Raw genomic sequence first — 16,162 nt, 5'->3', positions numbered from 1 at the left:
TGTTTTTGTTAATTTTACAGTCAAAATGGACGAAATTACTGGTATCCATATTTTATATGAGGATCAGTTCTTAGAAGTAAGTCTGTGGGTTGATGTGAGTTCCAGAAGTATTGGCCCACCCATCTTCACACTATGCTTTGAGAAGCTTTGATAGTGTTTGTTAGAACTAAACTTTCCTGTGGTTTTCTATTTTATAGATTAGATAGATATAAATGAGGCAGTGTGTGACATTCAAAATGGCTGTAATAAGGCCCTCTCTAGTAAAAAGAGCCATTTGCCTTGTTGGTTAAGATAATGATGCATACTCATATATTGGGTGATTTGTTCTTTTAGACATGGAGAAAAGCACAGTAGCCAGAGCAACTTGAAAAAGTATGGTTTTGAACCAAAAACCACAGTTTAGCTATGCTGTTTTTTGTAAATTTGTATTTGAAATGTCATGTCAGTCTGTTTCTGATATGAGTCTCTCCCCATTCAAGTAGACTGAAGCTTCATAACTGAAAATATCTGCCTAGAAGCATTGCCAAGATGACCGCCAAGTGAACAGACTTTACTAGAAGGATTTTGGTTGGGCGTCTGTTCAGAAACGTATATTAACTTTAATTGAATCCAAAGTAAACAGGCAGAAGGAAAGTGAATTTTCTCTAAGGAACACATACCTTTGTGCAAAAGACAAAACAAGAGCTGGCCAGCAATCAAAACAAAAAAAAAACTCACTTTGGCCTGCATTAACCCTGTCAGTTTGTGACTAAGATTACTGCAAATGACCAAATAAACACTCCAGCTAACTACCTTTATCTCATGTGTTGCCTGTTTTTATTGGAGATGCACTAATCCCACTTTTTCCATTTTATTTTATATGCTATCAATATCAGTCCAGGTAGCAAACTGAAATTAGCCCAATATCTACTTTGGGTGGCTATATTGCCCCTCCCTGTACAATATGAAACATTGGCAAGGTTATGTCTGGTTGTTAATTTGCTGTTTAATTTTATGAGGAACAGTACTGAAAGGTTTGGTGGATTTAAAGAAAAAATGGATGGCCGTGTAATATTTGTAGTCAGAGTGAATGGTTCCTGTCCGTGGTTATAAGACATACTTATCATCCAGCAGGTGACACTGCAACCTGCAGGGAAATGTATTACACCACAACAATAAAAACATTCAGCATTTTTAAATTCTTAATCGATTCTATCATGTGGATTGTATTAGGTGAAGCTGTGAAGACTTGTAGCACAGTGGGAGAGGAGTTCGATTGCTGTTTTAAAGCACTCCACACAAAGTTCAGTCCTCAGCATGGCTTCACACACACTACAAAGATCGCTCCCTAATATATTTCTGACCACACACATTATTAGGCAATCTAAAAACCCTCTAAGGGCCTTGAGAGAGAGACAGAAGTGGAAGAATCTTCAGTGACAATGCACTGAAAAATGATGGATTGCTTCAATTCCTCTTATTCCTGCTTTCACTATGGGTATCATATTCTCACTTCCTCCTGCACTGTACTGTACAGTTTAATGAAGATATGTGCCAATAATCTTGATTATATATCACAGAGCTGCTGAATTCTTGAATCCGATTGTCAGAAGACGTTGGTTAACCTCATGCCAAGTGTTCCCGAGACAGGCTCTGGATATATTCCCGATTACTGAACAATGAATGAGTGAAGGTTCTGATGATGAGCAGGATGACGCAATCAAAAAAATTTTAAAAATTATTTTCTTGAGTAAAAATCACTCAAAGCCGTGTTATATAGAGGAACCCTTTTGGTTGAACCTTCTTTTATGCTGTACAGCTGGTTTGAATCAGAGGCACATTAAAGTCTCCTTACAACAAATGAAATATGACTTGCCTTTACCTGGAGGTGCACTTTGCAGGGAAGACAATGAGTGCAGAGAGGAAATGAATCAAAAACTCTTTGTGCTGAGATTTACAGGTTATGTCTTGCTCACAGAGGGCCTGATGGGGGTTTACGCTCAATGTGGCCACCTAGAGGACAGAAACATATCACACCACATGTCCAAAAATGAAATAGAATGGTACAAAAGGGCGTTCTGGTTCTCTGTCTAGGGTCTATATGTATGTATATCCAAAGCTTCACATTTTAAAATTCAGGTTTTCAAAAAAATCAGGTATCTATAAGGCCTGTATGGGTTTCTTCTAGGTTCTCTGGTTTCCTCCCATCTCCCCAAAAAAGCCATACTGGTAGGTGGATTGGCCATGCTATGTTGCTGCTAGGTGTGAATGAGGGCATGAAGGAGCATGTTTGGTGCCCTGCTATGGACTGGTATTCCATCCAATGTGTATTCCCATGTAATGCCCGGTGTTCCCAGGATAGACTCCGGATCCACTGTGACCGCTCCCAGATACCACCATGTGACACATTTTACACATTTTATCTGACACATGTGACCAGTGTGTGTGACCAGCAAATGTATCTCTCTCTGAATACGTGTGAGCGTATAAGTGTATTTGTGCTATTCTGTGTATCTCTCTAGCTTCAGCTTCACACTTTTATTCCTACAGCTCAGTTCTATCAGCGTTGACTCCTTTAACAGCTTCTCATTCTGCCTCGCTCCTAAATGGCTTTGATTAAAGCGTCTACTAAATGAATAAATGTAAATAGAAGTAATGGCTCAGAAAGAGGAGCGGATTCCATTAACTGGAGAAAGTGTAATTAGCTGCTACGTGACGCCAAGAAACACTACTCTTGTTAGTTAAAAAAATGAGCTGGAGATTTAAAATGACAGCTTAAGTATAGGAAAGGTCCAGAAGGGCTACTGGTTATTCAAAGAAGTGTTATGGCAGGGACAGAGTGCTAGGTTTGCATGACAAAACTAGCCAAAAAACAAACCTAGTCCAATCCCAGAACTCAAAATCATGACTTACACTATTAAAAATACATGTGTTCTTTAGAAGAATGCCATAAATAAACAATTTTTATTCCCTAAAATGTCATATTTGGTTCATAATGGAACTTTTCAGTGCATTTTTGTGCTTTTAAAACAATAGACTGATAAATTGTAAATAACATTCATGCTGTACTGTAAACCATTTACTGTAAAAAACAATATACACAGTATAGTACTGTAATATCTTTACAGATAATTCCTGTTATTTTTACAGTGTATTGAGATTCAAGATTTGAGATTCATGGTTTATGTGTCACTTGCACAATCGTAGCAGGTACAAAAGTGCAGTGAAAAGAGAGCTATTCCAGCGTGAATAGCAAAGGCAATAAATCCTCTATACAGACAATATAACAATGGTTATGGGGGAGGGAGAGTGCAGACAAAACAAGAGTGTATAAAAATACATATACGAGTATATATGCATATGTATATGTGTATGTACAGTATATGTATGTACATACGTATGTATACTAAAGTGTCCTGTGCATGTATGAACAGGTGGGTGTGTGTGTGTGTGTGTGTATGTGCATTAATGTCATGTGCAGAGCAGCTGGAGGGTGGTGGTGGTCATAAGTTCAGGGTTCTCATGGCTTGGGGGAAGAGCCTCCTCCTTAGTCTCTCAGTCCTTGCCACGGGGTTGCGGAGGCATTTTCCAGACTGCAGTCGTCGGAACAGTCCGTTGTTGTGGTGGAACAGTCCAGTGGTGTGTGGGATCCTTTAAGATCTTTCCTGCTCTGGTCATGCACCGCCTGGGGTAGATATCCTACAGACGGCATTCAGCTGACCTCACCACCCGCTGCAGGGCTTTTTGCGGTCCTCAGCACTGCAGTTCCTGTACCAGGCGGTGATGTTTCCAGTGAAGATACTCTCTGTAGTGGCTCTCTGTAAATGTTGAACTTCCTCAGCTGATATATTACTGTACAGTATGTTTACAGGATTATACTGTACTCCAGATTTTGCAGGTAAAATATTTGTAAATATAATTAGAGTATAAAATAAAACCTAATCCAGTATATTTGCTCATTTGGCTGACGCAGGATACAGCTAAGCAGAAAATTAAGGGTCTTGCTCAAAGGTCCAGCCACGGCAGTTTGGTAGTGAACACTTAACCGTCTGACCTGTAACTCAAAACCTTAACCACTGAGCCATCACAACAACTTGCTTGCACTGATTCATGTTTTTACTAGCATATGAAGTTAAACAAGAAGACTTTTTACCTTTCTCACCCCTGCCAAAAACATTAGATATCTCACAATGCATTGCATTTTCTGGAATTTTGCTGTAAATCAATGCACTTCTCTAATAGCCTAATCGTTTACAGTATCCTGTAAAATAAATAAAATTTTGTTGTAAAATAAATACTGTAAATTCACAGCAATTTTTTACAGAGTGGGATTTTAATTTTACAAAATTTGTTAAATGTCCACCAATCACATAGTTTCAGAAACTGTTCTTTAATGGCGTCACTTTAAAATATCCAATTGTTGCCTTATATATTGAAATCGTATAGTAGCAGATTCAGTATCATCAAATATCAAATTGTTCCTTTAAGAATTGAAATCATATCGTATTGCATTGTAGCATAGCAGATTCAGTAGTAGCGTCAGATATCAAATCATTGCCTTAAAATTGAAATTGAATCATATCGTGTAAAAGCCTGAGGTTTTATACTACTCTCTAGGCCAGGGGTTGTCAGCTAGCAGATCTTGGTCCAGGTGTGGACCCAACAAAGCATTTCAACAGGATTGAAAAAGCAGCAGAGCCGATAAACAGGGCGAAAAAACACAGCAGTTCAGTGATCTTATTTATAGCCATAAACTAATCACTAATGGTTAAGAATTTAAAGGTATATACCACTGCTTATGGAATGTCTGTGTTATTCACCTTATTTCCTTGTTTTGTCATTCTGCATAAAATGATTGCGTGTGATGAAGGTTATTTTTTGTGTAGCTGTCAGATTTGGTTTGTGAAATATATAAATAATATAAATATAAATAATTCCATATCACCTGTCATTTTTTTCTACCCTGGCGCTGTTGTGAATGAGAGCTGGCTTTCAATGTTTTTTTTTCCCTCAAAATGTGCATAAAATATATGAAACATGCTCTTCGTTTAGAATTGTGTTACTGTAAGCTGGAGCATGCTCAAACATGCAGAAGCTATGTGTGGTATTCAGTCCATCCCGCACTCCATTCACACACACTAGGACTGCAGTCAGCTCTAAATGGGGAAAGTTTGATCTTAGATATTACAGATATAAACACAGAAGGTTATAGCTCTTATTAGAAAAAGAAAGTCTTAATATATCAGTGATAATAAGGCGAACCTACTGAGCCACTTTGAAGGCCAACTATCTGACTACAATTATTGTCTTAATCAGTGGCAGAAGAGTTAGTTCTCTCACATACTTTCAGTAAGCGTGGTGGATCTGGAGCCTATCCCGGGAATACTGGGTGTGAGGTGGGAATACACCCTGAATGGGACGCCATGGACACACGTTCACACACTCATACAGGCATGTTTTTGTGAGGGTGAGAAGAAACCAGAGAACCCAGAGAAAACCCACACAGGCATGGGATCATGCACAGAAGTCTCAGTTGAATGTAAAGTTGTACTGAATTAGCTATAATAAAAAAGCAAATTGTAACCAAGTATATTTATTTGGTTTTCATACTCTATTTCTAGAAGTTCCATGGCCCTGGGGCAAGTGCATCAACAGTATGGTGTTAGTTCTTCCCTTGATGCTAACACAATATCAATTTCTTCATTTTGTGAATGAGAAGAGAAGAGAAAGAAAAAGCATGGGAGCTTCTAAGTTCTCTTCAGACTGTGAATGAAGCCTCATCCTACGTTTACTAGCAAGCAACAAGTCTCTACTGTCACTCTGTAGTTTGTCTACTCCTTGTGTTGTCGCTTGTGGGGATGTGATCTCACACCCCATCACCTGAATACTAACCCACTTTTTCTTTACCTAGCTCACCTGATTCCCATCACTTCCTCATTCAGAGACACTATATAAACAGTAGTACCAGTTACTCTTCACGAAGTCTTGCCTACATTACAGTCAGCAATTCTGAGATTTGTTTTTTGTGTGTGTGTTGGACATTCTGGTCTTCTGAATCGAGGACTGGTTCTCATGTTTACTGTGTTTATGAGTTAACGGGAACTAAGTGCAGTTAGGAGCTAAATTTGGGAGAACTGAAGAAACGTCAGCCCACAGGCTTTATAGGACTGATCTGAGGAATCATTCAATCAAATAGCTTTGATTTGTCACTTTACTGCACCATACCTAATTTGAAAAATACTAAAGTGAGAAAATCTCAATTCACATGCAATTTATTTTGATGTTGCTTTGTTGCTTGCCACTGTCATGGAAATTGTGGTGCCGTGTTGTGCATACACAGAAAGTGAATGGTTGGGCTCCTGACTGGTGAAACAGAAAAGCTTTCACCCTCTCTTCCAGCGATTGTTAGTTCAAATCAGAGATCTTTGGGAGATCATGTGCTCTTAGGAGGTAGGGAGGGGTGTCGTACTCTCTCTCCCCTGTCAATCACAGTGACATTAAGAATCATGGTCATCTGTGACCTCATGCATGTGGAATAGTGCTTTTCTGTGAGTGTGTTATGCCTCCCCCTCACGTTGCATGAGCAGTAGCTCAAAAAGATGCAGTTGGCTGGCTTCACATGCCCTGGAGGAAGCACATGATAACCTTTGCCCTCTCTGGTTGGTAGCTGTTGTGTGATAGGGGAGAGATGCCTGATGGGTGGGAATTGGCCATAGGGAGTAAAATCCAAAAAAAAAAGAAAGAAAATCTATGGTTGCCTGTTGCTTTGTTTTTGCTGTTATTTGGCCTTTTATTTTTAAGAGTTAGAAAGATACATTGTAGATAAAAAATAAACATTATTATCATCTTTATTGTATGTACATATTCACTTACAATCAGTACAGCATGCATTGTCATCAGGAGTATAAAACTGGATTAAGAGCATGCTGCACACTCATCATCCGATGTTATCTTACATGCAGCTCATTAAGATGTTTCGAGGACATGCGAGACAAAACACAAACACACTCTTCAGCTTGACCTGCATAAAAATGCCAATTAGAGCAAACCCTCTTCTCGTATGGAAGAGATTTTGGCTCTTTTATTCCAGCAGTATCAGTGTATTAGATGTACAGGGTCTTACTGGACTCAGAGATGGATTGGCCAGCAATGTCAAATATTGGAAGTGAAGTGAAATGTGGCCAAGTATGGTGACCCATACTAGGAATTTGTGCTCTGCATTTAACCCATCCAAGTGCACACACACAGTAGTGAACACACACACACACCGTGAACACACACCCGGAGCAGTGGGTTTGGATATAATGTGAGATTAAAAAAGAGTGCATTTTGTAGGCATTGATTATATCTACACACAGCTCAGGAGGTGATATTTAGAAGACATGATTGTTATGTGTTAGCTCAGGGGTTGTGTAAGGAATTAAAAACTTGTGGGCGTGCTGTTAGAGGAAAATAATCAATGACGAGGTGGTGTGATGTGGCCTTGCGCGAAGTGGAGGTAGGTTTTCTACACCAAAGTTGATTTATTTACAATAACTGCAAATCCTGAAGTGTTTTATTCCTCTGGGAGATACTTCATAGACATCTTTTTAACATCTACCGTTATTTATTTATACCAGAAACCTGTTTACGCTTTTATGTGTTTTGAGTATTAGGATCTGGATATGGATTATTCAAATAAAAATGCTCCTTAAACTCCTTAAATCGCTGAATTGTTATTCAGCTATTGATTTAAAAGCACATTTTAAATGCACCCATTCTGATTGTCATCCCATTCATCTAGGTACACATATACAATGAGATGAAATATCATGCCTCCAGGACTGTGCTTCGGCAAACAATACAAGCTCTCTGTACACACGACTATATATAGACAGTATGATGAGCACTGAAATCATTTTGCTCCAAGCAGCAGGTGAGTTTTGGTTAGTTTTCTGGCTGGAGCAGCATGGACAGACTGACTCGTGGACTTTAACCCATATATTCAGAGCACTTGGTAAACTATGAATCAACACTGTTGCAATGGCACCTCATGATAAACATTTTCTGATTCAGTGGGCATACCATAAAACTGACAGAAAGGAAAATGTTAAAAATGTAGTTATAATTCTATTAATTTCAGATATTCACCCAAACGCTCTCACTCTCACCCAAACACTCCAAACATAACCTCTTTCAAAGGATCCACCTTGTTTTGTGAGCATTCAGGTGCAACTTCAATAATAAAGTGCTTTCCTTTTTATTAATTGGTACTGTCTATGATGAGGCATGTTTGAAAAGCATGTTTAGTTTAATGTGTGAAGAATTTGTAATGAAGACTTTCTGTGAAACATTAGCCTGTTGAAACAGAGGGTGGGGCACCATAAAGTCATGTACAGCTCAGAACTGATAGCAGGCCCTTCAAGGAAGCAAATTAAGGGAGGAATATATATATATGAATATATATATATATATATATATATATATATATATATATATATATATATATATATATATATATATACATATATATATAAAATCACAGGATGTCAGGATGTGATGCTCTGGGCAATGTTCTGCTGGGAAACTTTGGGTCCTGGCATTCATGTGGATGTTACTTTGACATGTACCACCTACCTAAACATTGTTGTAGACCACATACACCCCTTCATGGCAATGGTATTCCCTAATGGCAGTGGCCTCTTTCAGCAGAATAATGCACCCTGCCACACTGCAAAAATTGTTCAGGAACATGATAAAGAGTTCAAGGTGTTGACTTGGCCTCCAAATTCCCCAGATCTCAATTCAATTGAGCATCTGTGGGATGTGCTGGACAAACAAGTCCGATCCATGGAGTCCCCACCTCAAAACTTACAGGATTTAAAGGATCTGCTGCTAACTTCTTGGTGCCAGATACCACAGCACACCTTCAGAGGTCTTGTGGAGTTCATGCCTTGATGGTTCAGAGCTGTTTTGGGAGCACAAGGGGGATCTACACAATATTAGGCAGGTGGTTTTAATGCTATGGCTGATCAATATATATATATATATATATATATATATATATATATATATATATATATATATACCTATACATATGTACATATGTATATGTACATATATATCTTTGACCCTGTGTACCCCTCATCCTTTCATGTGTATGTGTGTGAATTATTTCCTGATAAGATTTTCACCACTTGCTTGTACACATAGGGTCAAATACAAGACAAGGGCAAATGTGCATATTATGCAAATCAGTTCATAATACTTGATCCCAAACTATGCTGTTGGCAGTTGTTCACATGAAAAATCAGTGTTTTGCATGGCTTTTATAAATGGCCTAAAACAGTCATGGACTACTTGCGTCATGATGTAATGTAATGTAAATGGTTTCAGTTGCTCAATGTGGCTTGAGAGCTGGATGCATTTACAATCTGGATAATATCTGAATTAAATGCATCTTGATTTAAAACAGTATTAAAGAGGCCATGCAGTTACATCAGTATGTTTATGTGAATAATTCCTATCCAGATATAATCACAATACACCAGACATAAAACCGCTGAACAGGGTCTAAGATTGTATAGTACTGCGCTGTGTTGCTGCCTCAAAGTCCCAGTGTCTCCAGTTTGATCCTGAGCTCAGGTTACTGTCTGTGTGGAGTTTCACGTTCTCCTTGTGTCTGTCTGGGTTTCCTTCATGTTCTCTGGTTTCCTCTCACCTTCCAAAAACAAGCAAGTAGGTGGATTGACTAGTCTAAATGGCCCCAAGGTGTAAATGAGTGTGTACAGTATACTGTATGCATGGTGCCTTGCAATGTACTGGCTTCCCAAACGAAACCCCTAAACATCGGTTTCAATTATGGGAAGCAAAGAACCAGTAAAGAACCTTCTGTATAAGAGTATGGGAAAGTAAATAAGAAGGATAAATAAGAAGGAAAACCGACAAAAAAAACAAACAATAAAAAACAATAAAAAGTACTCTCAGATAATAATAATAATAATAATAATAATAATAAAGCACTGTTCATTTTCAGGCTTCTCTATTTGTGTTAAAACCTGTTACAACATACAATGTAAATATTTTAGCGACTGAGTTTAAGTCAGCAGTTATCTTTATTAGTAAGCTCAAAAGTTTGCATTCCTAGTTACTTTACTTTCCTCGTTACTTTATTTGATTGTGCACTATTATTGTGTCTACTGATTTTAAAAAATTGAAATGTTCATTTTGAGAAAGGATTAAACACAGAATTAAACTCAAAAGTTAAGAGTCAGTGGGATTTGGAAAAACAGCTATTACATAACTTTACTTTAACATACAGACATATTTGGTTGTTAAATGTTATACTGTTTGCTGTGTGAGGAGGAAAATATACATCACTCATCACAGTTAGCTGGCTAGGTTGTTGCTAACAAAAGACAAACATAGAAGCATCCATGTATTTCCAGCTCCTCTGTCGAACGTGCCAAGGTAAAAAAAAAAAGATAAATTACCACTTATGAGTTGAGTCAAAGGCAGCATAACTTTCGTGTTAACCCACGACTGCACACCAATGTACAGCACCAACCTCTTCATAAAGTTTGCGGACGATACGACAGTGGTAGGTCTTATCAGCATCAATGATGAGACAAAATACAGGAATGAGGTGCAGCAACTGGCCATATGGTGCACCAACAACAATCTCTCTCTAAACATAGAGAAGACAAAGGAGATTGTTGTCGACTTTTGGAGAGCACACACCCAGCACCCTCCTCTGATCATCAGCAGTGCTGCTGTGGAGAGGGTGAGGGTGCCATCGGGGAGGAGATTTCGCAGCCTCCAGCCCCGAACCACAAGACTGATGAACAGCTTCAGCCACCAGGCTGTCAGAAAGCTGAACTCTCTCCCCTCTCTGCCCTCTGCCCTAAGAGTCACCAAACTGTAACACCCCAACGCGCGCACACACACACACACACACACCCCAAATCACACAAATGCACAAGCCACTTTCACTACTGTTGCTCTCTCTGTTGCACTACAATGTAACCAGGTCCACTTCCACAACTGCTGCTCTCTCTTGTTTTGCACTAAAATGTAAATATCTACACACTCACATGTGCCGTGAATGTCTATAGTGTACATATTGTATTTTATTTTTGCGTGTATTTTATTTTATTTTACTTTTTTTAATTACTTGTCTTGTTATGTTGGTGTCTCACACCATGGGTCTGAGGGAAAGGAAATTTCAATCCTCTGTGTGTCCTGTACATATAGCAGAATTGACAGTACAGTTTGACTTTGACTTTGACTTTGATGTCTGTTGCTCCTCATCCGAGCCTGGGGCAGCGGGTTTCCTACCCCAGTGGGCCGATATTAGTGCTTGTTGCAGTTACTGTGTTTGACCAGAAGGTGCGATAATCTCAATGGACTCTGTGGAAGTTAAATGTGACAGTGAGTGTGCTGAATTGTGATTGTGCCACATCTGAAAAGTCGAGCAATTCAATGGACCTGTCCAAAAAAAAAAAAAAAAAAAAAAAATTAAACTTATTGTTCAGTCAAAAGAGGCAATTTCAGTTCAATTCAATGTTATCTGTATAGAGCTTTTAACAGTGGACATTGTCACAAAGCAGCTTTACAGAAATAAATACATTCATGTTAAATGAAATCAAAATAAATTGTAAATGTGTGAATTTATTAATAATAGTAATTAGTAGTCTATTTCAACAGAATTTAAAATGTATGGAGTTGGCTAGTTTAAATGGTGGAGATGAGCCACCAGTGAGAATTACACAACTGAAAAAAAATCAGTATTGCTAAAATATTTCATTTTAATGAGTTTTTTGAGAGCTAAGCTCACAAATATGCTGGGAAATTCAGTTTTTAATATAGCTACTTGAGTAAACAAATTTTTAATAATAGGAGAGATCAAAGAATTCATAATCACAGCTCGCGCCGCACGCTATTGGCTCTTCAGGTCCGCTTACCTGGAGGTGGGCGTGGTCTACCTGAAGTTGGGCGTGTTTTTCTCGAGAACCAGCATTTTTTTTGCGCTGTCGGTAAAACGGGAGAAGTCCTGCTCAGCGCTCCGGGTTTGGGACGGGATTAAGCGCTCCTCAGACTCCGCTCATGGAGCCTATAACGTCGTGGAGCGCCGAGAGAGTCAGCGCCTGGCTCAGAGGTAAACTCCTGCTTTTTCCCTAAACACTGGCGACTTGGTGTAGCGGCTGTTAGAGCTGATATGTGAGTTGGGTTAGAGGTAAAAGAGAATCGGAGCTCAATCCCCCGGGATGGCGGAGAGCAGGAATGAGGAAGTGAACAAGTGTGTGATCATGTTTTGTATAACTCAGTGTAAACACACACACCCACACCCACATACACACATACACATACACACGCAAAGTGCAAAACAGAGTCACAAAATACCTAGTACCTTATATCATTTCCTTTCTCTGTTTACGAAACACACACACACACACACACACACACACACACTGTTGGGAGTTGGCCGCAGGCTCTACAGTCACTGCGAGTATCAACTGGCCCAAACTGCTTTCAGTGCATTACACCTACAGCAATGTGACTAGACGTCTAAAGGTCTAAATTCACAAGTTTAATGCTACAATAATAGTTTTTTTGTTTTTTTTGACTTTATGAGGATAATACTCTGCTTGTACTATAGTGCTTTACAGTATTATAACTATGCACATTGGAGTGCAAACATTCTTTTTTGCAGCCTCCTTGGTTTCTTGGTAGGAAAAAATGGTCTCTATTATATAGTTTATCTACCATAAAACAGAAATCCATGTTTATTCGATGTTTATGCATTGCAACATACTGCGTAAATATCACAGCAGCTGAGCCTAAGTCAGCAGTTATATTTAATAGGAAGCTTGAAGGTTTACATCCTTGTTGACACGGTCTAGTTCATTTATTTGAATGTGTCTCATTAATGTGTATAGTGACCCAAAACAGTCATATTTGCCTCACATATTTACAAGGAGAAGCACACTGTTACCTTGTTAATATTACTACTAATAATAATAATATTGCTTTTAATTTTCATGCTTATTTGTGTGAAAACTCCTTAAAACTACCTACAGTGTAAATACAGTCAGGTCTATAAGTATTTGGACGGTGACACAATTTTGGTAATTTTGCCTCTGTACACCACCACAATACATTTGAAATGAAGCAATCAAGATGTGATTGAAGTGAGGACTTTCAGCTTTAATTCAAGGAGTTTCATAAAAGTAATGCATTAACTGTTTAGGAATTACTGCCATTTTTTGCAGAGTCCCTCCATTTTCACAGGCTCTAAAGTAATTGGACAATTGACTTAAAAGCAGTTTAATTGCCAGAGGTGGCCTGTTTCCTCCTTATTTCATGGAATTATTAAGGAGATAAAAGGTCTGGACCTGAGTCCAAGTGCTGAATTTGCATTTGGTAGCTGTTCAGGGGAACTCTCAATATGTGGTCCAATGTGTCAATGTAATGTAATTGAAGGAGGAAGGAAAAACCCCTTCACAACATCTAGCCAAGTCAAGAACACTCTGGAGGACCTAGGCATATCACTGTCAAAATCTACACTCAAGAGACCCAAAGGTATATACAGATGGTTTACCTCAAGATGAAAACCACTGAGAACATTCATCAGCAGAAAGTCTGGATTAGACTTTGCTAGAAAACCTCTAAAAAAAAAAAAAGGTTGCCTAGATGAAACTAAGATTAGCAGAATGATGGGAAGAGAAGACTATGGAGAAAGAAAGGAAGGGCACATGAGCCATACATGTGGAGGTAGTGTTATGGCATGGGCATGTATGGCTGCTAATGGAACTGGGTCACTGGTGTTTATTGATAATGTGACTTCTGATAGAAGTGGCAGGATGAATTCTGAAGTGTATATAACTATACTTTCTGCTCAGATTCAGTCAAATACTGCAGAACTGATAGGATGGCACTTCACAGTACAGATGGATAATGACCCAAAACATACAGCAAAAGCAACCCAAGAGCTTCTTATGGCAAAGAAATGGAATGTTCTTAAATGGCCGAGTCAGTCACCTGACCTCAACACAGCTGAGCATGCGTTTCACTTACTGAAGACAAGACTAAAGGCAGAAAGACCCACAAATAACCAGCAACTGAAAACGGCTGCAGTAAAGCAGCCTGGCAAACATCTCAAGGGAGAAACTCAGCAGTTGGTAATGTCCATGGGTTCCACACTTCAGGCAGTCATTGACTGCAAAGAATTTGCATCCAAGTATTAAACATAATCCTAATATTTATGATTGATAGTTTGTTCAATTACTTTTGAGCCTGTGAAAATAGAGGGACTCTGTAAAAAATGGCTGGATTTCCTAAATGGTTAGTGCAATATTTTTGTTAAATCCCTTGAATTAAAGCTGAAAGTCTACACTTCAATCACATCTTATTGCTTCATTTCAAATCCACTGTATTGATGTATAGAGGCAAAATTGTGAAAATTGTGTCACTGTCCAAATACTAATGGACCCGACTGTATTTCAGAAACTAAGTCTAGGTCAGCAGTTATCTTCATTAGCAACCTCAAAAGTTTGCATCCCAGTCGACCTGCTCTAGTTCATTTATTTGGCTGTGCTTCATTAAACATTGAAGAGTCAGTGCTTTTATTTTGACAAAATAATAAACAGACTCCAAATCAGTTACGAGTCAGTGGGATTTGGAAAAACACCTATTACAAAAGCTAAAATAGAAAACATTGATCTTTATCTACAGTCAGTGATTATAGCTACAGCGTGATGTGTAGATAAAATGCTGGTGTACCTATTAAAGTGGCTACTGAGTGTATGTTAGTGGTGTGATGATCAGTGCGTTGATTTTGAAAGGCAGTGATTTACATGAATCGAGGCAACAATCATAGTTAGAATATTAATGATTATAATTGGTTATAAATTGATTGTTATTGGAAAAAGGGCAGACAATGTGTCAAAAATAATTCTTAATAATAATTTTTAAATGGATGTGTAAATAGGTTTGTGAGGTGATTTAAAATAGTCTTTCTCAGTGTCCTCATCATTCACAAATTAACAGTAAGCCTACCCCAGATTCTGAACACAGCTGGTCACATATCGATTAGAGATTACTAAATCGAATCATATCATATAATATTAGAGCAGATTCAGTGGTTTCATCAAATACTGGATTATTACCATATGAATTGTAATCTAATCACTTATTATACTGTATATTTTAGCAGATTCAATGGTATTGCCAAAATCGTTGCCTTAAGAATCAAAATTGTATTGTATTGTGTGGAAGCCTGAGGTTTACACCTGTAGTGTATAGCATCGTTTTCAATGTTACGGGGGGGGGGAAACATAAAAATAATAAGAAATGAGAAGAATAATAATAAGAAAAATAAGAAAATGAATGAGAATTCTGAAAGAGTCTGTCTTTCTCCTGGTAGCACAATCACTACCTGAAAATGCTGAGTATTGAGGCAGGTTATCTCCTCGTACATAAAATCCATAATAATTGCTTAATCATTATATGATTGTCCATAATAATAATATAGACAATAAAATAGGCATGCTACTGTGATATAATACAGATTATTGTCCTTACAGGTACAGTTATAGCCTGAATGAACAGTAATGATTTTTGTGAAGTAATGAGGAATAAATTTATTAAATGAATGTAGGGAAAAAAAGAAATCTTATCCGTCCAAAGGCCCTTGAACCATCTAACATACGTATTTAGGTATGTAAGGATTAAAACACTTTCGGGTGTGATGTTATAGGAAAATAATCAGCGACAGGGTGGTGTGATGCAGTCCGGCATGAAGCAGAGTTACTGTTACCATCTTGAAGTTGATTATTTTTCTATAAAAGGACATCCCTTTATAAGTGTTGTTGTCCTCTTATACCACAATAATTAGCCAACGCTGAAAGAGTCTCGTGCTAGGTGTGTAATAGAGCTGAGTTAAATGATGATACGAGATTGTTATCGTAATCACTTGCTTTTCTGAGAGAATCACATGTATGCTCAGGACTTCTACAACACTCACCAGCTCCATTCATACTCATTAAAATCTCATTAAAGTCTAAAATCTTGCAGGTAATGTGAGCGTGTCCACTAGGGGACAGTGTCACATGAATATAGACATAATAATATAGACATCGAATAACAACAAAAACAAAGCAGAGTTTCATGTTTTACTGTAGGAATAATAAATATAATGAAACAC

At 38.2% G+C, this 16,162-nt stretch overlaps 1 protein-coding gene across 2 annotated transcripts in view; it reads left to right on the top strand.

Annotated features, from left to right (window-relative positions):
- Nucleotides 1-11,971: 11,971 nt before the first annotated feature.
- Nucleotides 11,972-16,162, top strand: part of cnksr1 (connector enhancer of kinase suppressor of Ras 1) — a 47,774-nt gene continuing 43,583 nt past the window's right edge. Inside the window, exon 1 of one of the 2 annotated variants that reach the window (XM_053237444.1) lies at nucleotides 11,972-12,115. In XM_053237444.1, the coding sequence (XP_053093419.1) occupies nucleotides 12,064-12,115 (52 nt within the window). In that variant the 5' untranslated portion in view covers nucleotides 11,972-12,063. The remainder of the gene's footprint in view (nucleotides 12,116-16,162) is intronic. The other variant, XM_034308055.2, reaches the window with a different exon arrangement.

This window comes from Pangasianodon hypophthalmus, chromosome 10 (genome assembly GCF_027358585.1).
Source record: "Pangasianodon hypophthalmus isolate fPanHyp1 chromosome 10, fPanHyp1.pri, whole genome shotgun sequence".
In the NCBI taxonomy this organism is placed as follows: Eukaryota; Metazoa; Chordata; class Actinopteri; order Siluriformes; family Pangasiidae; genus Pangasianodon; species Pangasianodon hypophthalmus.
Note: the sequence above shows the minus strand (reverse complement) of the source record. Positions and strands in the feature narration are given on the sequence as shown.